Source organism: Sceloporus occidentalis, unplaced genomic scaffold (genome assembly GCF_023333645.1).
Source record: "Sceloporus occidentalis isolate IW3139 unplaced genomic scaffold, rSceOcc1.0.p SCAF_4, whole genome shotgun sequence".
In the NCBI taxonomy this organism is placed as follows: Eukaryota; Metazoa; Chordata; class Lepidosauria; order Squamata; family Phrynosomatidae; genus Sceloporus; species Sceloporus occidentalis.
This window is the reverse complement of record NW_028316984.1, coordinates 47,747,425-47,768,817: the sequence shown is the minus strand read 5'-3', so window position 1 is coordinate 47,768,817 and position 21,393 is coordinate 47,747,425. Positions and strand designations below refer to the sequence as shown.

The following is a 21,393-nucleotide window of genomic DNA, read 5'->3' as shown; positions in this document are numbered from 1 at the left end:
ACTCATTCTCCCCCAGTAGACAAAGATGGCAGACATATGGACATCTTCAGACGCAGACTCTACTCTTCTGCTGTCCTGAATGCCAAGGTTGCCAACCTTCAAGCCTGCATGGTGGCCTACCAGAAGTTTCTTTGGGAGAAGATGGCTTCCTTCATCCCCTATCTGCCTGAGGAACAAAAATTTGCAGCTATGGATTTCTATGCTGAGGCCCTCTCTTTGGTTAACCAACAGCTCCACTTGGCCAGACACTCCATCAACTGTTCGGCTAAAATCATCTCTGGTGCCGTAGCCCTTCGCAGGTTTGCCTGGCTCAAATCCACAGATCTTACTGATGAAGCCAAAAACAACATTGAAGACCTTCCTTTTAATGGTGAGGGTCTGTTTGCAGCCAATACAGACGACTCCCTCAGCACTTGCCAAAAATCGTCTGACCGGTAAACGCCTTGGGCTGACCATGAATGAACAACAATACAAGAGATGCCAGTGGTGTGACAGTTCAGCTCCTTCCTCTTCTTATTATCAACCACGTTCTGGAAATCCATCCCAATATAAGGGCTCTTCACAACAGTCTTCAGGAAGACCCTATAAACAACACAACAAACAACAAAACAATCAACAACGACGTCAAAATCAACAACAATCTTCAAAGAAGCCTTTTTCCTCTTCTGAGTCCCATTTATGAAAACTCCAATGAGACGATGACACCATCGTCCATCCTCTCTCTCCCTCTGTCTGCTTCCCAACCCAGACTATCCAGCTTTTATGACCAATGGTGCCAAATCACCTCCAACACCTGGGTCCTTACCATCATTCGTTTGGGTTTCACCATAGAATTCTCAAATATTCCTCTACGTGGCGTTTTTTGTTTCACTCCATCTTCCCCTACTCTCCAGGAAGAGATCGTCTCCCTTCTCGACAAAGGTGCCATCCAACGCATTCCACCCAGTTGCAGGCTGGACAGCTTCTTTTCTTGGTATTTCACAGTTCCAAAACGAGGTGGTGGCGTTCATCCCATTCTGGACTTGAGGGGGGTCAACACTTACATCAAACCTCCCAAGTTCAAGATGGTAACTCTCCAATCAATTCTCCCCTTCCTCCATCGAGGAGATTGGTTTGCGTCGATCGATCTGAAAGATGTGTACTTCCACATCAGCATCAGACCACAACACTGCAAATTTCTTCGATTTGCCATGGATGGAGATCTCTTTCAATATCCCGTTCTTCCCTTCAGCCTCTCCACCGCCCCACGTGTGTTCACCAAATGCATGGCAGCATTCATCTCTCATCTTCGAATACAGGGAATAATGATTTTTCTGTATCTCGACGACTGGCTGCTGGTGTCGTCTTTTTGAACTCAGTTGTTCAGAGACATTCATGTCACTTTGTCTCTCATCACCGACTTGGGCCTCACCATCAATCCCACCAAGTCAATCAATCAGAGTGATAGAATATTTAGGCACATCTCTGGACTCTATCATGACACGTGCCGATCTGCCTATCAGAAGGGCAGACTCCCTCTGGGATCATCTCTGTCTGGTCCTCTCCAAGGTCCGTCCTACAGCAAAGGACATTCAACAGCTTCTAGGATACATGGCGTCCACCACGGCTGTGGTTTATCTTTCACGCCTGAGGTTCAAGCGCCTCCAAAGATGGTTTCTTTCTTTCTTCAATCACATCAAAGACAATCCAAGAGACTTGCCATTCCCCAACAAGTCAAAGACTCTCTCCTGGTGGCTTGTTCCCAACAATGTCATCAAGGGGATGTTCTTCCAGGCCCCAGAACCTTCTACGATGGCCACTGCAGACACGTCCACAACGGGCTGGGGCGCTCACCACAAAGATCTCTGCATTCAAGGCCATTGGTCTCCCTCGGAGAGAGAGATGCACATCAGCGCCCTCAAGCTCCTGGCTGTGATCAAGGCCTTTTGGGCCTTTGAACCCCATCTTCTTCACAGAGTTGTACAAGTCATAACAGACAACACAATAACAGTTTGTTAGCAACAAACAAGGTGGCACACATTCCTCTATCCTACTTCATCTGGCCCAACAGCTTTTGACTTGGTGCCATCATCGCCGCTCCATTCACCCGGTGGCGATTCATCTCGCTGGCAAAGACAATGTCTTGGCAGATTCTCTCAGCAGGGACAAGGTCCTTCAACATGATTGGTCATTATCAGCTTAAGCCTTCCAACTTTTCGCCTCCCGATGGGGGACTCCATCCTTTGACCTCTTCGCCACTCCAGTCAATGCCCAGTGCCCGGAATTCTGCACCAGAGCAGGCAGGGGATACGGCTCCCTGGGAGATGCATTCCTACGCAATTGGAACCGAGACTTTCTATATGCCTTCCCTCTGCTACCACTTGTAGCAAAGGTTGTGACCAAGATGGCCAGGGACAGAGCCAACGCAATTCTGTTGGCCCCCTTCTGGCTGAGACAACCCTGGTTCACCCCCCGCTCCACTTGTCCAGGGGTCAATACTTCAAACTCCTGAGTTGGCCAGACCTTCTGTCTCACTCTCACGGAGCGGTCCTTCATCCAGACCTCCTCAGTCTACACCTGACAGCTTGGAGGATCAAACCCTGAACTCCCCAAAATTGCTCAGGGTCTTGTCAGCCTCTAGAAAAGACTCTACTAAACGATCCTACTCTAAAAGTGGAATTGCTTTTGTGAATTTGCTACAGCGAGAGCTGAACCCTCCAGTCCTGTGAACCTTTCTACAGCCTTACACTTCCTTTTACACCTTCGTGATCAAAGTTTGGCCTTCTCCTCTCTCAAAGTCTATTTATCTGCCATTGTCGCCAACCAGCCTCCCGGTTCACCATCAGCTCTCCATTTCACTTCGCCGGCTATGAAAAGGTTCTTCAAAGGTCTCCATCATCTCTACCTCCGATGCCTCCTTTGGCCCCGATGTGGTCTCTGTTTAAGCTAACTCGGACTCCCTTTGAACCCTTGGGCTCGGCCTCTCTGAGACTGTTGACACTAAAGGTGTCTTTCCTTGTGGCCATTACTTCAGCCAGACGTGCTTCTGAATTGACGGCGCTGCGTTCTGATGAGCCTTTTCTTGTTTTCCACAGAGACAAAGTGGTTCTCAGACCAGATATCTCATTCCTCCCTAAGGTGGTTCCCCTTTCCACCTTTCTCAGGGCATTGTTCTACCCAATTTCTACCCAGACCCGTCTACACCTCTTGAAAAGACTATGCACATGCTGGATGTTCGCCGTGCTTTGGTATGTTATATCCAGTGTTCTGCTGAGTTCAGGTTGACTAACAAGTTGTTAATTTGTTATGGTGGATCCAGAAAGGGCCACCCTGTTTCTGCACAAAGATTTTCAAAATTGATTGCTCAGTCTATTTCTCTGGCTTATGAGCTGGCCAAACGCCCTCTTTCTGTTGGTGTAAGTTCACACTCAAACAGGGCTGTTGCTTCCTCTGCTGCCTTCCTTAAAGGCGTCCCTCTACCTGATGTCTGCAAGGCAGTCATGTGGTCCCAACCTTCCACTTTTGTTCGGCACTACCAGCTAGATTCCAGATCACGTCAAGATGCCAGTTTTGGTCGTGCTGTCCTTTCCTCTATTTTGCAGTGACCTTCCCACCTCCTTAGGTTAGCTTTTTAGTCACCCAATTGTGTGAGGCACAGAGACCACGAAGAAGAGGAACAGGTTACTCACCTGTAACTGTGGTTCTTTTAGTGGTCATCTGTGCCCTCACACAAATCCCGCTCTACCTCGCCTTGGTCAGGTCCCTGCCATGTTTTTGCGGCTGACTTGAACTGAAGGAGGAGCTAAATTGGCAGGACTGGGCATGCTCAGTACATGGGAGTAGGCGGGGCTCCCGCCAATCTGCTCAGCTTTTCAGCTTCTGAATGGAGTCTCTGTGCAGGCGCAGTACCCAATTGTGTGAAGGCACAGATGACCACTCGAAGAACCATAGTTATAGGTGAGTAACCTGTTCATCCAGTAGTTTAGATTACTCTTTCTACTAACTATTTACAGCTACTAACTGATAGTACTGTAATGTTTTGACGAAAGAGGCTGAGTTGTCAGTTTGGAAATCTGTTTTCCCATGGTTTAAAAAATGTTTTAAAAAGGAAAAAGTAAATAATTCATATTTATATTATCTACTATAGTAATATAAACATATCTATGTTACAAATAGTGTGAAAAGTTTAAGCTGTTTGAATTTTGGCTTTATGTAAAGTAGTTTTTCCAGAGGCACCAATATCAAAAGATGCTGAATGCTAATATTGGTATGCAGTGTGTTCTTAGATTTCTAATATGGTAAATTTATGGCCAGAATTCTGTAGGTGACATGGCAGGCATAATACCAAATTATGAGTCAGTGTTGTTATAATAGTTTGAGCATTGGACTACAACTCTGGAGACCGGGGTTTGATTCCCCACTTGGCCATGGAAATGCACTGGATCACCTTGGCCGAGTCACACATTCTTGGATCCAGAAAACCCCATTATAGATTTGTCTTAGAGTTTCCACAAGTTGGAAGCACACAACAACAACAATAATGCCCTTTAGTGCTCATTATATAAGGAAGTATTCACTATCCACTTCGTGCAGTGACCCCACCTCCCTGCTTCCTGGGTCCTGGTCATTTAGGGGCTGGGAAAACATGGAGTGTGGGAACAGACAGGAAGAATTTGGCTGAGTGTCTACAGCTAGGTGTAAAACAAGGAAGATCCCCTTTGGGATGTCTTTCATGGGTCCAGGAATATTACATAGTCTTCATGCTTCCAACTGTGGGACCATAGTTGGATGCTGCCTGGCTGCCCCCCACTCTCCTGCAAGCACTAATTCACTGTGAGATTGGGGCTGGCATGAGAGAGGTAGATTCTTCCTGGGGAGAAATGCAAAGGAAGCAGAATTCTCTCTGGCGGAGGTTTATGTTCCACCAGATCAATGTACAATATCTGTCAATATGTATATCTGTCAGCATATCTCTGGCAAAGTGTTCCTTCTGTCTTTCTTTCAGATCTGTGGAATTAGGTAAATGGCCCGATAAAATATGTACATCTTGTATTGTCAGTAATTTTTAAAATATACTGTTCATTCTTCTGTTGACTTGTGTCCAAAAAGGGTGAAAACTTGACAGTGACCATTAAAGGTATGCTAGATGGGTTTCTAGTTGCTACATTTCTAACTCTGATCTTATAGGGCCAAACACAGTCAGTGAAAACAAATGTGCAATATACCCTAAACATAATGTATTGTTCTATTTACCTTAGTCAAATGTATATAATTCAACTGATTGCAAAGCAACATTCGTATGTAGATATTTTAGTCTTATTTGTAGTTTAGTTTTCCCAAAGGTGTACCTTCGGGGTATGGGAAAAAATAACCACTGAAAAAACAAAGTGCTTTTGGCATAGGAAATATCTGAGCAGAAGCTTGCACTGGAGTCTCTGGTGGCCTGTCCGCAGCCACACTTTGAAGAACCAAGTGAAGCATCCCAAATGATAAGTTTTGGAAAAGGGTGTGAAGGTGGATAACACCAAGGTGAAAGATCATCAGTATAGATGACATCAACTCTTTCCCTTTTCTGTTGATCTCTGTGTTTTGTGTCAAGTAGGTTCGCAAAATGAAGATACTTTGAACTGTCTCTCTAAATACTGCAGATTGAATATGGGATCCAAGAGTATGCTTGCACTGCTGTCGATATGATTGCCCGTCGCACACGCTTGGCTTTTCTGAATGTGCAAGCAGCTGATGAAGCTTTACCAAGAATTATTGAGATCATGGGAAAGAAGCTGAAATGGAGTGAACAGAAGAAGAAGGTACCACCAAAGTTGGGGTGGCATTGTCTGGCTCCATAGCCATAAGCTTCGGAGATTCTTTCCAAAGACCTAACAGGGTGATGTAACATGGAGGGGGATGGGAGCGGGAGTGGGGAACATGTCCCAAGTTCTTGGTTAGTTCTGAAAAGGGAAGAGAAGTAAATGTCTTGAAAGAGTCATATAAACTCCTTTTGAGCTGCCTTGAGAAAAGAAAGAACAGGGCCCATAATTATACATAAAACTATTTTCTTACCAAACTGGGGACCAAAGGACATATTAACCTAAATCCAATTTCTAATCCCAGTTAGAGTGGACCTATTGAATCAATTGCTAAATGCTAAGTCAACATTCATAAAAAAAACCCTATTGATTCAGCAGGTCTGCTCTAGTTGGGACAAGCAGCTGGATTTAGGCTGTTAAATTTGCTTCAAAAATACCTTTGACACAGTGACTGGTCACTTTCCCTGACATAATATGTTTGGAGGTAGTCCACCATTTGCCTTTTCTGGTTTTCCTTAAAGCCATGGAAGTAAAGGAAGCTAAGTAGGGCGACAGCCTTAGTCCACATGGTGAGCCCCATAACTTCCCCTTCTCTCCATAACATTTGAACCAGCTACTGAGGAGAGATTATTTGCAACAGTTGCACATGTAGTCTGTGGTCTGGTGCTTAATCTCCATGTTGAAAAATATACAAATAGTTGAAGAGCATAGTTTTTTTTGTGGGTTTTTCAGGCTATGTGGCCATGTTCTAGAAGAGTTTCTTCCTGATGTTTCGCTAGCATTCTCTGAAGATGCCAGCCACAGATGCTGGCAAAACGTCAGGTAGAAACTCTGCTAGAACATGGCCACATAGCCCGAAAACCCCACAAAAAACTATGGATGCCAGCCATGAAAGCCTTCGACTTCGCAGTTGAAGAGCAGATGAGAATTTTTTTGCAGGTTTTTTTTGCCCACTAGCATGTGGAATGGAATTCCAATAGCACTGTTCTCAGACCCTCAAAGCAAAAATATGAAACTGATGATACGTCTACTATAGGAAGGATTGTGTTTGTCAGAGTAGGGTACCTGATATCAGCTGCAGATCCCTACTTTAAAATGAACAGAGGCTGGAACAGTTTGAGGGTGGTCATCAGTGCTGAGCATCACAGGGAACTATACATAAATAGTAGAATCATAGGATCATAGAGTAAAAAGAAGGACAGGGGAGAGAGAGCATTTGAAGGCTCCAAACCTTGAACTGCGTAGTTGTCCTACTGCCTGAAGAGAGTAATCAACAAATGCCAGAAGCTTCAAAAATTAGACATCTTAAAGCTTGCCTCTTGCCACTTAGAGTATTAATTGTAGCTACATGATAGCAGCAATAAATTTAAAGGCCACCTCTCGGCCCTTTTGTCTGTAAGCGCAGGTCTTGCTGCCATCGCTACAAGTCACATGTGTAGATTAAGAGTATGATACAGCCCTAAAAATCTTTACATTGCACGTCTCCTGGAGTAATTATCGCTTGATAATCAACACTTGTACAACTGAACCAGTGATCTAACTGAAGCATGAAATGCTGCCTAATCTTAATTACCTTGTTCACCTTTAAGCACTTTTTGGTCATCAACTGCTGATATTCCTCTAAGGACCGGCAATTATAATTAAGTGAAAGGAGCCAGTAAAACATTACAGCAAAGAAGAAATTCAGAATGTAAATATTTGCTGTTATCCTAGAGCTGAGACTTTGTTCTGCTCTCCCTGTTCAGGAGGAGCTCGCGGAGGCAAAGAAGTTCCTGTACTATGAAATGGGCTACAAGGCACGCTCAGAGCAGTTGACGGATCGTAGCGAAATCACTCTGTCCCCAACAGATATTGAGAGGTAAAGATGCCATGCAACCTAGCCCCTGTTAGTCTCTGAGCTCTAGGTATAATACTCGATGGCCTGGTTGTCTGTAATGTAGGTTTAAGAACAAGGCTTTCTGCTTTGATTACTGGGTTGTAATAGCAAGTGTCTCCACTCACCCGCCCTGTTAACTTGGTTATCAGTGGATATGTTCCCTTAACAGTTTCTTTGATATGTTCATATTCATTCTGAATTATTGTTACTCTGCTCCTTGAAAGACTGAGAAGATTGTGTTGGCTGTCTCGGTCTAAGGATGGTGGGATTGGTTTAGGAAGCTACCTGCCTTATAACCTCAGATGAATGCTCCATCTAGTAATGCTGTTCTGTAACATGGCCCTCAGGCTGGATTGAGGAACCTGTGGTCCACCACTGGCCTCAGGTAACACGGCCATTTGTCTGGGATGGTAGGAGTTATACTCCATAGCTTCCCATTCCTGCTTTAAACAAAGATGTTGAACCTGAAACCTGATGTCCATGAATCATGTGTTCTTCTCTGTGGTCTCTGCAATTCCTCTGACTCCTGCAGTTGGTGAGGATGGTATGAAATGGGATTAGAAGGAGGTGTTAGGAGATGAAAAGGCTTTTTGTGCTGGTGAAAACAAATGTGCTTTTCCCCGAGGAGGCGTTTTGAAAATTGAAGTGACAATATTCAGCTTGTGAGAATGCAAGGGAGAGAAGGCCTCATAGTTATAGGGAGGCTGCTGCTAAAAATGACTGTTTTAAGGTGCTTTTACTGTTTGTCAGTGTACAGATTTTTTATCTTTGCAGATATAAAAAGAGGTTCCACATGTTTGATAAAGAAGGCAAAGGTTTTATTACCGTATTGGACGTGCAGCGTGTGTTAGAGGTAACATTTTACTTCGCCTATGTTATAAGAAAAAATCATATCAAAATTGCTTCCCATGATATTAATAGTGTGGTGTTAATCCAAGCATGTGGGTTTTTTTTCTTTCATATACTTCATAGAGCATCAACTTTCAAATTAATGAAAGTGCACTCCATGAGATTTTGAATGAAGTGGATTTGAACAAAAATGGGCAGGTTGAACTCAATGAATTTTTGCAAGTGAGTGCTCCAATTTATTTATTTATTTATTTTGTGTTTGTGTGTGTGTGTGTGTGTGTGTGTACTTATGACTGTATGAGAAAACCAGAATATCAACCATGTATGTCTAATTACTCACAATGTGTATTTTTAATAATACTGTGGAAATGGGGATTACTGGCAAATTATATAGGTATTAATTTCTTGGAGCAGATTTGATTTTAAAGTGGCAAACCATGTTTCTATAAAAAACTGATACAAGATGGAAAATACTAGATTCAGTCAAGAGAAGTAAACTAATCATGGTACTGCACTTGAGAAAATAAGGCACACTGAAGGTGAACTTAGTTCGTACATGTTTTATGTAGTACCTTCTGGCAGTTCCCTCACTATGAAGTAATGTTATAGTGGTGGTAGTGGTTGAGATGTGCACTCCCACCTGCCTAAAGTCACTTGTGGCTGCTATTGTTGTTATTGCTTTTGTTGTTGTTTTCTCTCAAAACAAAAAGAAGGGAGGAAAAAATGGGTAACTTTCCTATCAGATCACTTTAGGTCTGTGTTGGACTGGTTCTCATCTAATTTTTCTGGCCAGTGGTGAAGTGTGGTGGGAGTGGGAGTTCATCAACAGCTTTTAATTCTCTGCTATTGCTGTACCCCTTTCAGGAAGGAGTAGCCATTAGGTAGCGCCACTCTCATACTAGGCCCTAAACAGACTGGTATTTTGTGCCAGCCTGGGGCCAAAAGTAGGGCTAGATAGGGCTGGGCATCCACACGCGCACAACCCTACTTTTGCCACCTATGCACCATCATGGCACACCCCCATTTACATGGGGCACACCATGATGATGCACAGGTATCAGAGTGCCCAAATGGTGCCCCCTTCAGGAAGCTGCTTTCAGAAGCTTCTTTTTGCTCTTGAGAGGAAGTGGATTGTTGCCACGGCATCTGGTTGCCACGGCAACAATCCGGAGCAAAAAGGGGCGGCTGTAGACCACCCGTCTGTCGAGCTCCTTAGTCTCCTGATGAACTGATGAATAAAAAATAATAGTAATGAATGAACTGAAATTCCTTCCTGGAAAGTTTTCAAATGATCATCATGAGACACACTATTTCTCCTTCACAAGAGAAGGGACTGTTGAGACCTGTATTGTGTATGCTGCATGTCATCTTTAGCAGCATAACGCTGATTTTTGTTTCATGATTTCCACTGTTTCATTTATAGTTGCACACATGGCTCATATAGATACTAATAGGCGGGAGAATACTTATCCTTCTTTTACTCTATCAGTTTTTCTGTTTGTTTTTTGAGGTGGAAAGTCTTTGCTCTGTGACTTTATACCACGCCTCCTCAAATCACTGGTGTAAATTTTTACAAAGAAAAGACACATAGATGATCTAAACTGTACCTGTGTTATAGACCATAATTTAGCATCTTCCTTATCATGCAATTCCATGCATGTTTACTCAGAAGTAAGTCCTTTGTACCCATTAAATTATTTCTGGGACTTCACTGTATTTGTTTCTCAAGTCCACTGGTCTCCTCTCTTTCCTTGCACATCAGGGCTGGGAAGGTTGCATCCCTTTGCCATTTTGGCAGAATGGAAGGGGAGCACAAAACAGCATGTGCTTTTCAAAATGCAGAAAATGGAATATCTTTCCCATTTTAAAATCAAAATGCTGTAAAATGAACAGGTGAAAGTTTTAAAGATAGCATCTGCAGTGTTTCTAGCGTCTATCGTGCAAGCAGAAGCAGATTTGTTTCCTTTTGCTAGCCAGATTTGTTTTTGTAGGGTCTTTCATGGTCAGGTATTTCAGATGACTGCCGGGTGCTTCCTGCACTGTGGCAATGATGAATGCAGAACATGAGATAAATTAATGCTGGGGATTTTGGTCAATGTCAGCCCTTTCTTCACTGTGTCAAGTTAAACAAACAAGATCAAGGCAGGGGAAAATGGTAATTGTCTCTTTCCAGATGGGCTGCGGATGAGAGCACTGTTGAATCTAAATGCAGAAATTTATACCAATTGTGCCCAGCGTCTGTGAACACACACGTCACTATCACATATATGATATATATTCACCTCAGACTTAGTAAAATAAATTATTTCAGTAAATACATTTTTACAGAGCGTTAGGACTTGTTATTTAAATCATGCTTTGATGTTTTTCAAAGGAGCCCTTAATAACAACACCACATTTCTTTTATTCTCAGTGCCCCAAAAAACCAGCATTTTCCCCCTTTTCTAATGAAGCAGTCTTGTTCAGCACCAGTAGTCCTCTTCTTTTGTAATTGTATTTGATTACAATTTGGCTTTTTTGAATGTGCTGTCATGTAAGAAGTTGAAACAGTTTATCCTGCTGTGTCTTATTTAAAGTATTCAGTTTCTTCTTTAAAAATGGCCATGCATTTCCTACACAGCATATATAATATTATTTGTTTGTTTTAAAATGCAGTTTTACCTTATCTTCATCTACCAAAGTTATAAGACGTCCTGGCCTCAGATTTATAGTCTAAAAAACACAACACAAAAAGATCAGGGGTTAGGCAAGAGAAAGCAAAAAGCAAACTCAGGCATTGGTTCTTCAGTAGAAAGTCCTTAGAAGGGAAGAGGCAAGCAGACTTCCTTCACCACACATTGAGTAATTCATTAGCCTAAACATGTCACAGTCCTGGCTTATAACTTGTACCTGTGCCCAGGCCTCTTTTCCAGAACTTCCTTTCATATCCTAGAAACTGTGGTTGAATGCACCTGTAAGGCCTCAATCTCAAACTGATCAAAAGAATTAAATCCACTCCTTTTACAAGTTGTGTATATGTTAATCAAGACCCAAGTAGGGAGAGGTCCAAAAATGGTCAACTGCTAAACCTAAATCCCTGGAGTAAGCTTTCCAAAGCCAAATCTAACATTGACTCCATACCAGATGCTTAGTGACTAGGAACGTTTTCATAATGTCTGTGGAGGGCAGAAATCCCATAGGAAGGATGGAAATTCAAATTCAGTAGTCAATAACCAGAAGTGACTTTGAGTAGGCATGTTTGGTTAATTCCTCATTAACATAAGGCTGAGGTGAATGTCAGATGGGAGCACAAAGTTTGACTCCCACCAATATCTGGCATACCTGGTTTCTTCTTTATTTAGAGTTCTGTCCTTGAAGGTGATGAAGAACTCAGTTTGTGGTGTGAGGTTAATAAAATGAAGTAGCTGGAAAGGGAAAGGGCATAGTCCCGTTGTCTGGCTAGGTAACACCCTAGTTCACACTTAAAGACATTTTATTGGCATCTGTGAAGTAGATACATCTCTGTAGATGTTACTGGAGAAGTAAAATAATTTTGGAGCTAGAATTCAGCAGAGGCACACCCCCTCTCCCCCCTCCACTAAATAAGAAGAAACAAAATAGCAGATGATGTTGAAGAAGTATTGTGTGTTTGGTGGTGGGGAAGGCGATCAGTACAGGGACAGGCTAGGAATTGGAATGACTTGAGCTAGCTTCCACAGAAACTCCCTGCTTGAAGTATAAAATTAATTCTGTTGAAATTTTTCCATACCTGCTTGCCTCTTGCCATTTGAAATCAGGACAGTGGACCCTCCACATTTGCTGGAGTTAGGAGTGTAGAACTCCAGTGAAAGTGGGAAAAAGGCAAATAAAAGCATTTACCTGATAAACACCTCTTGAGGAATCTCTAGCCCTCCAGTGCAACTCTGTGGCAAACATCAGGCAGAAGTTGACCATAGAAGAGCACTGGACAACCCTACAAATGCCTAGAAAATTGTTTTGTCTAGGAATCTCTAGGTCCTCCACTGTGACTCTAGGTCAACGCCCAGCAGAGTCATGCTGGAGCACCTAGAGATTCTTAGAGAAAGCATATCAGTGAATCCACAAATAATCAGATCTGCAGATGTGGAGGGCCAACTGTACAACAAATCTTCCACTGGAAAATTCTCATATTAAGCCGAATTAGTTTTTACAGTCCTTTTGCCCCCATTATGCTATTTCAAAATGCACACTGGGAGATTACTTGTGCAGCTCTCTTGCCAACTTGCAAGGAACTTTTTTGGGGGGAGGGGAACACTTCAGGATCAATGATTTTCCCCACATGCATTTCTGCAGTATTAATGACCCTCGTGGTGTGTCCTGTTTGCATGCCCACATTGAGCATCTTAATTATCAACCCCCTGGGTAAAATTTATTATTATCACAAGCTAGTCAATTAAAAAGATTTCCCCCCTCATTCTTCTAAAGTCTGTTTCTTCAAGTAGGATTTTGGATTAAATCTAAGTAGTGAAATACAAGACGATTTGTTAAATAAAATATGATGGAGCTGCACAACTGGTTTTGCAGCTATTTAAGATGGTCATCTTATTTCTGCCACTCTGTCTATCTTCTAGATTGTAAGGCTGTAGGGTAGAGATAGATTGTGTCATTTTTCTAAAGTAGCATGTACATAATAGTGCTAAAGAAATAAATACATCTGTTTGCATAGATCTAGTCTTTCAGAGAAATCAGTTGCACTTGCTTGAATATCCTGGCCTATCACAAGTAGCCAGAAGGGTTCCAGTAAGTACTTGACCATGGTTTCTCTGGAAAGCCAATGAGTTAACTTTGAAGTCAGGAATAATCAAATAAAATCTATGTATATATGTATCCTGGAGGAATTCCTGTTTGCTCACAAACAGAAAAAGAGGCTAAATAATGCTTTACAAATTGTTCATTCAGCTCTACTTCAGCCCTTAAGAAAGAAGTCAGAAAAGTAAAATAGGAATGTGGCTTGTAGCGTTTGCTGTCATGCTGATATAACATGACTCAACCCCAGCGTGAAATGGATATCTAGGGCAGGAAAAGCAGTGTTCCCTGGTTGTTCTACAGACTTCTGGTACATCATCATCATCACCTATATCCCACATTTTCCCAGTTCAGAACTCAAGGTGGCTTATAAAAGTTAAAACAAACAGCCAAAAATTCACGACATACAAATTTTTAAAATTTAATTCTCAAAATAATCCAAACTTGTTAATAACGTAAACTGTTAAAAGAAAAACAACACAGAGAAAATCCAGGTGATTGTACTCGTGTTTTTCCCCTTGAGCAATCAGTTTTCCCAGGCCTGCTGAAACCTAAAGTTTTTCACCTGTCTATCTAAAAGTGAAGGAAGAAGGCTGTTAGCCTACCCTCTTGAGGAAGGGCACTCCAGGGATAAGGAGCAATTGCTGAGAAGGTCCTACTCCTGGGAAGGTGATGGGATAGAGCACCACAATGACAACTCCAGGCATGGCACTAGAGCAGTGATGGTGAACCTTTTAGAGGCAGAGTGTCCAAAGTGCAACCCAAAACCCACTTATTTATTGCAAAGTGCCATGTCCCTCTGGCTTTCTAGTAACAAACTCTGGCAAACTGTGCTGGGGCAACGGCACATGTGCCCACAGAGAGGTCTCTGAGTGCCACCTCTGGCATGTGTGGCAGAGGTTCACCATCACTGTACTAGAGATTAGAAATCTTTTTTTTTTTTTTATGTTTCAGTACAAATTCACTGTGCTCTTAAAAGCCAAAAGGTCCTATAGGAGTGTGTGTGTGTGAGAGAGAGAGAGAGAGAATAAACAAAAGTAACATCAAAGTCTTTTCTGTCTTGCCTCTTTAGCTCATGACTGCTATTCAGAAAGGATCTATCTCAGGAAGCCGGCTAGCTGTACTTATGAAAGCTGCTGAAGAGAACATTTCTCGGCGTGATGTGATTTCAGTGGATCGGAGTGGTGGCGGGCTGTGAGTTCTGGGAGCTTACAGCTGCAGAATGGTGTCCTATGTAGCTGCCTCTCTTGCTGCTGAAAAAAACCCACACATTCCAGGCTTTCAGATATTGCTGCTTCCTCTACTCAAACCTGTCTGGCACTGAGCAACTGTGCAGAAAACTTCATTGCTGCAGTTTGTTCTTCCCTTACATTTGCTGTGAGGGTCCTGCTGTTCTGACTTGTGGCTGGCTGAACTGGGCGTATGTTGTTTCTGCTTTGTGCAGGATCAGTGATAGATAAGCATTTGGAGTAAGGAAGTATATTCGGGAACTGAGATTCAGATGCCTTTTTCTGGACTAACCTTTGGCTGCATTCTGGAGCCATGGTAGACAAGGTTGCAGGTGAAATTTTACTCTGACATCTGCATCTTGTATGGTGGTTCCCACCCTTCCTTTTACAGTTTGCTGCCTTGACCTGACAAAAGTAGAAGATGCCAGCATGCTTTGTGTGCCCTTTTTAAAGGGGGGGGGGATTGTCTTGTGATAAATATTCATCTTTGGCCTATAACAGGTTATGGTATTTTTTACATAGTAACTCTATAAAACGAGCGTGTCAAAAAAGTGATTAACCATTGGCAAGAAAAAGAGTGTATCTAGGATTTATTTATTTATTGGTAAAATAGCACCCAAAAACAAGTGAAAGTCATGCCAAGGAATTATTAACTGCTGTTGGACCTAGTTCTGCTAATATTAGATTGAGGGGCAAAACAGACTGCCATAAAAAGCCAGCTTCCAGCCAACTTGGGAGTGTAGCATACAGATGACACATGCCCCACACTGCCTGGCTGCCCATGCTTGGGCTGGGTTCTGGGCACTCCGGTAGCGCAGTGTTTACACACTGCATGCTGCCAGACTGCCTGAAAGCCAGCTTCCATCCATAGCAGACCAGAAAAGCCAGCTTTTTGCTGCCACAAAAAGGAACGGCTATTTACAGCTTCTTTTGGAGTCAGCAAAAAGGTGGATTGGGGCTGGGGCATGCAGTTGCTGTGGCTCCAATCTGGCTTTCTCAGGTGCGGCTTCAAGTTGCCCTTTTGGGGCAGTCCGTTTCGCCCCCAAGTCTCAACGAAATTACTGAAGTTTAAGTAACTTTGTCCTATACAACAGCTGAATTACAGATAAATTTCTGAAAAGCACACTAAGGCCCCATTCAGACTCACCTATTTGCGCTGGATGGAACTGGGCAGAATCGGGTCCCCCCTCCCGAATCCCTCTGGAAGCAAGTGCCAACTAATAATTTACCTCAATCACGGTAATTAAACCCTGCAGGCCCTTGCAGTTCTTGCGGAGAGTTCACATTTGCGGAACCGGTTTAAAATGAAGGCACCTTTGCTGTCAATCAAATTCAGTTCTGCTTTCGTCAAGGTGACGTTTCCTACAGCCATTGGGCAATCGGATATGTGCTTCCCCCCCTCCTTTTAAAAAAAAACCCAGGCGGGAGTGTGTGCATATTTTGTCAAATTTAAAAACCTCCAGGTGTGTGTGTGTGTGTGTTGTGTATATTTGGGTTACTACAGATTATGGATCTTACCCTGCCTCCATTTTCAACCCCAAAATGCAATCTAATGCCATCTCTGTATCCTCCCTCCTTGCGACCCCAGAATGCCTCATACTCATACAACAACAACAATAATAAATTCCTCACCCCAAATGGCATCTCTGCATCCTTTGCTTTCCTTCAGCCACCCTAGAATTCCTTACAGACACATACAGTAGCAAAAGCATTCTGTATCAATTTGCCAAATTGAAAGAGAAACATTTGTAACATTCGCATTGTAGCATTCGCATATAAAAAATAATTTAGAAAAAGAGCTTTTTGCAAAGTGCCGTTCTGGGAGCAAAGAAATAAAAGAGAAAGTAGCACAAGCAGACACACATTCTATCTATACATGTATCTACCTGTAGCAAAAAGCGTGCGCATAGTCTGTCAAAAATAAAAAAATAAAAAGAGAGAGAAAGCTGCCTGCGAGAGCAGAGACTTGCTCCGTTCCCTGCCCTTCCTCTGACCTACCCTGAATTGCCCCGTTCTCTGGCTCCTTCCTCCTCCTCCTATTTCCCCGTTACCCCGATTCTGCCCTTGGCACCCCGACTCCATCCGTCACCCCGATTGCCCTTGGCACCCATCCTCCGGATCGTTCCTTCTCCTCCGTCACCCGATGCTGCCCTCCATGGCACCCTTCTTTCCCCCGGCTTCATCCTCCTCCTTCTCCGATGAAAGGGAGGAATGTTCGGCCCTCTGCCCTCCCTCTGACCTAAATCCCTCCCCTGAACTTGCCCCAATCATGATCGGGGACAAGTTCATATTCACCGGACCCGTTTTTTTCAAAAGATACAGCTTTTACTCCGCTTCCAAATGACCTGCGCTAAGGGGCATTTGCCTCTCAATGGGTGTGCAAGCCTCAGATTCGCTTGTGGGAGATTCGGGGTGAATATGAACTTCCCGTGGTTAATCCGGGTTCTGATCCGGGATAAAAGGTAGTCTGAATGGCACATCATAAGGATAGCTTTAAAGAAATAGGTGCCTGTTATCCCACCATGGAAAAATGTAATAGCATAGGTGGAATTACCACCTCTGTCCCTTCCTGGGTAATTACATATTGGGTGGTAAGGCAGGTAGTGCATGTAGATGTTTTCCCTTTCCTGTGAATTTTTTGTGCAGGATTTAATGCATATATATCTAAATTGACTGATCTGCTCATCTGTACTGGACGCACAAAACAAAGTGCAATTATGCGACCTTCATACATGCCAGCATCACAACACATTTCACATGAGAAACATTGAACTGGTTTTCATTAAATAATTACTAAGGTTTCCTGTCCAATTTGGATGTATATTCCCCATTGTGGGCTTTCACTTATCCTTACCTGACCACCCCCCTTGACAACACCACCCTCATATATTTTCTATTAAGAGAGATAATGTTATCTAGAACATTTGGGAATCTGATTTTTGCCTAACATGAAGCAAAGGGGCAAAGCATCCCAATTAGTGGTAGAATTTTTTTCTTGATTCTTTTAATCGACCACAGGCATTTTACTCACATCAGGTCTTTTGTTCAGGGGATGCGTCTGCAAGTCTCAGCATGGGTAAGATTTGCACTCTTGGGACATTTAGGCTGAAATCCTTTCTTACATTATTATTTTTATTCCTTGAGTGACAACAGAGGAACAAAATGTGGCAACTGGTCTTTGACAGCTCTAGAGGTGAGCTAAAAGTGTCACTTACACAAGGGCCTCTAATACAATTGTCAGTCTGATTAGAGTAGACCCACTGAATTAATTGCCGGAATTAATGTCAGCACTTGTGTAAATAACATTGATTTGGTGAGTCTAATCAAGTTGGGACAAACAATTGGGTGTAACCCAAGGATTTTGCTTTTGGTAAAAGCATTTTTGTCGGATGAACTATTATGTTGCTCTGATATTTCACAAACAAGGCTTTTCACCTTTTATTCTTCTGTAAAAGCACCCTGTATACAAATGGAAAAGCACTGAAGCACTCTACTGCTAGAAATAGATATTGGAATATTAAAGCAACCCTACAGCTAAGTTCAGAGGGAGATATTTGCATCTATTAATGACATTTTTAATTTTGAGACATAGCTGTGTTAGTCTGGAATATTACTGGCAAAGGGATCCTGTAGCACCTCTGAGACTGGCTGTGCAAAAGAAGTTGTAGGATAAGTAGCTACAACGTCTTTTGCATAGTTAGTCTCAAAAGTGCTACAGGATCCCTTTGTACTTTTAAATTTTGTACAGTTTTGAATATATGGAGCTTAGTCCGGAGATCTACACCAGGAGGAAAAACAAAGATCTCTTGCTTCAGGCCCCATGACAATTTGGAGTCCCTTTCTCTGTAAGCACAAAGGATTGTTTTGTGATGTTGGTCTTTTGGCTGCTTCACCTCAATTCTGCCAAGACATACTGAACTCTCTTTACATATCAGCTTTCATCTCCCAGCATGACATACCAAAAAAAAAAAAAAAAAACAGTTCAAACAGGAGTAATCAAAAACTAGCTTTCCTATGTATTTGGGGTGTGTAGGGAAATGAATGTTTGCTATAACTGTGCCCTAAGAAGATGCCAATAATTCTATTTAACTTTAAACAGAGGTAAAATTACCTTTCCATACCCTTCTGGGGAAAGATAATGCCCGTGTTCAAGAGGTGTGTGTGAGAGAGGGAGGGTGCATGTGTCTCCTCCTTCCATGTGTCCATGGATACATCCTGGGGGTGGGAAGTGTGTTGAAAAGGAAGCCATATTATTGCCCAGTACTTATTTTTAAATAGGTTCCTTCATGATAACACAGGATTTTCAAGAATGTCTAGTTGTACCTCTTGCTAGCTTTGTTCTTTCTGGTTTTCTCCTCCTTTTTTCCTTTTCTTTTTGGTTAACTGGTAGAGTCATGCCATGAAAGGGCATGAATATTTGGATTTTCTTTTGTAATTTAGATGCATGTGCTCCATTTGGAGTTTGATGTCATTGTGAATTTGAACCCATTTCCCCTTGCTTTCTTCTTTTATGGTAGAGTCAAACACACATCTCTGTTTTGTAGGAGGAAGTGAAAGAAGTTGTGTTCATCATCGTACACCTGCTTGATTCAGTAAAATTAAAGACTCAGAATTACTTGATTAAATGCCATTCTCCCCCCTTTTTTATCTCTTTGGAAGATTGTCATGTAATGAATGGTAAATATAAAGTACTTGCAGGATTGTTTTACAGTGTGTTAATTCTGTGGAATGCTACTGTATTGCTGTGTTTTAAAATGAAAGAAATTTGATAGCAAGGAGCTTGTTGGCACTGGGGTATGTGTGTGTGTTTGTGTGTGTGTGCACGTACATACACATACATAGATGCACATATATACATATATACATGCTGCATGTTTTTCCATCTGGCACTTTTATGTATTGTACTAGGTTATTGTTCGGGACTGGATTGTTAAATGCTGTGTTTGAAGCTGGATTGTCATTTTTTATAACTGTCTTGGTGTTTTATTGCCATTATTTATTACTTTTGATATACAGAATGAGCTGCATGCATTTATAGAGCAATACGAGGATGTATTTAATGTGCCTTGTTTTTAACTGAATAAGAACTGAAAGCATGAATCAATAAAACTGATTAAAATGGTCCCTTCACTGGCATTTTGATGTTGCTGGTAGTTACTGAAATAAAGTTGATTAGCCTTGAACTATTCCTCTCCCCCCTTCTCCCCCCGTAGGAAAGTATAAAACAGATTTCTTAAACCTTAGTTTTAAGGGATAGTATTAATTACTGACTTTCACTTTTTGTGTTATATGGCAAATGAGGAGTTAAATTATGGTAAAGGCAGCCATAAATGATGAATATTTTGTTGGAATATTTCACTGTTGCTTCAGTATTTTTGTTTGTTTCTTTTTCTTTTTTTCTCTTACGGTGGGATCAAATAAATGACAATCGCCAACTATTTATTGCCATGGTGGATGACTTTTATTTATCTTTATTTGTCATTCAACCAACTTTCTTATGGGCACAGCATTACCACACGGATAAATTTTTATCATAACTAAAATCAATAGGAATAAATGGGAAAGATTACATAATCCATTTTGATCATCTTGGATGTCAGGCTAGTCCAGAGTTGCCAAGTGCTGATAAATGTTCTGATGGTGGGGGGAAAGCTATACATTTTCCCTGACAGGAAATCAGCAAAGCTGTTTACAAGTTTGTTTGTTTTTTAAAGACAAACTTTATAGTGCCCATATTCCTCTATAGCTCCTAATTTATATGGGACTGTAAGGTTTTTAGTATTAGGGGTTTGTGTGAGTTTGTATGTGTAAATACTCTGGAAGTGATGGCCAGGACATTGTATAAATGAAGCCTCTTAAGCATAATTGCACCTTCCTTAAATAATCATTGTGTACTAGGCAGTGTGCCTTAAAACATGCTGATATATCAGTTAGTCTATCAAGAAGCGTCATGTCTTTCCCAAAATAAGCATGCTCCCCTTCCAATAACAATAGCAATCACTATCCTCTCCATACAGATATATACATACATACATGTTTGTGTGTATGTATATGTGTGTGTTTGTGCAGTCCTGATTTCCGAATAAAATTACTTAAATAAATGTGTATATATGTGTGTATGTGTGCTCACACACATGCACACACAAGCATGGGGGGAGTGTTACCCCCAATTTTAACCTCCAAATGTGTGTGGGAAGCACATGTACACATTTGAGCAGGAAATATCAAAGCAATGTCAGGAGTTCAGCTGCAGTACTTAGAGTGAATTCTGCCATCAAATTTGAACTGATTGCCTTTGATTAGAGGAGATTATAGAACATCTTCAGCAGTGTGCATTTTACCCCTAAATATGTCCTGTTTTCTCAGCCACTGAAAATGAAAGGCCTCTCAAGTTTGCCTGTCCCTTGCCTTTTAGTCTCATTCCTCTCCCTTCCTCCCCACTGCCCCCCTCCTGAATTATCCACTGGAGGTATGAAACATATACAAAGGGGTAAGAGCATTCAAGCTGTACAATATTTGCACAGGTGCTCTGATCAGAAAGAGCAGGCTTCAGTCCAGAATCAATACTTCACTCAATCTGCGTGAGACGTTACTAATTTAGGAGAATTCCAGGTCTTGTCTTCCTGCTAGTGTCTCTGTTTTCCATATGCTGTCAGTGGCTAATTCCACAATAAGTGGAGCTAAACGATGCTTTGCCTGCTCTAATTTACCTGGAGATTGTTTTTAACCTGTTGTAAACCACCCTGATCTGTTGGAAGGGCGGTATATAAATAAAATTTTTATTATTATTATTATTTATTTATTTTATTTTATTGCCTCTGAAGACATAATTATGCATTAGATTGAGCTGGATTTGTGCAGGAGAGCAAAGAAAGAGATGGAATCTGTT

At 42.0% G+C, this 21,393-nt stretch overlaps 1 protein-coding gene across 3 annotated transcripts in view; it reads left to right on the top strand.

Annotated features, from left to right (window-relative positions):
- The window catches only part of GPD2 (glycerol-3-phosphate dehydrogenase 2), a 136,142-nt gene extending 116,508 nt beyond the window's left edge, over nt 1–19,634 (top strand). For all 3 annotated transcript variants that reach the window (XM_089519991.1, XM_089519992.1, XM_089519993.1), the window contains 5 exons: nt 5,628–5,786; nt 7,532–7,644; nt 8,437–8,515; nt 8,635–8,733; nt 14,348–19,634. In XM_089519991.1, the coding sequence (XP_089376117.1) occupies nt 5,628–5,786; nt 7,532–7,644; nt 8,437–8,515; nt 8,635–8,733; nt 14,348–14,473 (576 nt within the window). In that variant the 3' untranslated portion in view covers nt 14,474–19,634. The remainder of the gene's footprint in view (nt 1–5,627; nt 5,787–7,531; nt 7,645–8,436; nt 8,516–8,634; nt 8,734–14,347) is intronic.
- The last annotated feature ends 1,759 nt before the right edge of the window (nt 19,635–21,393 follow it).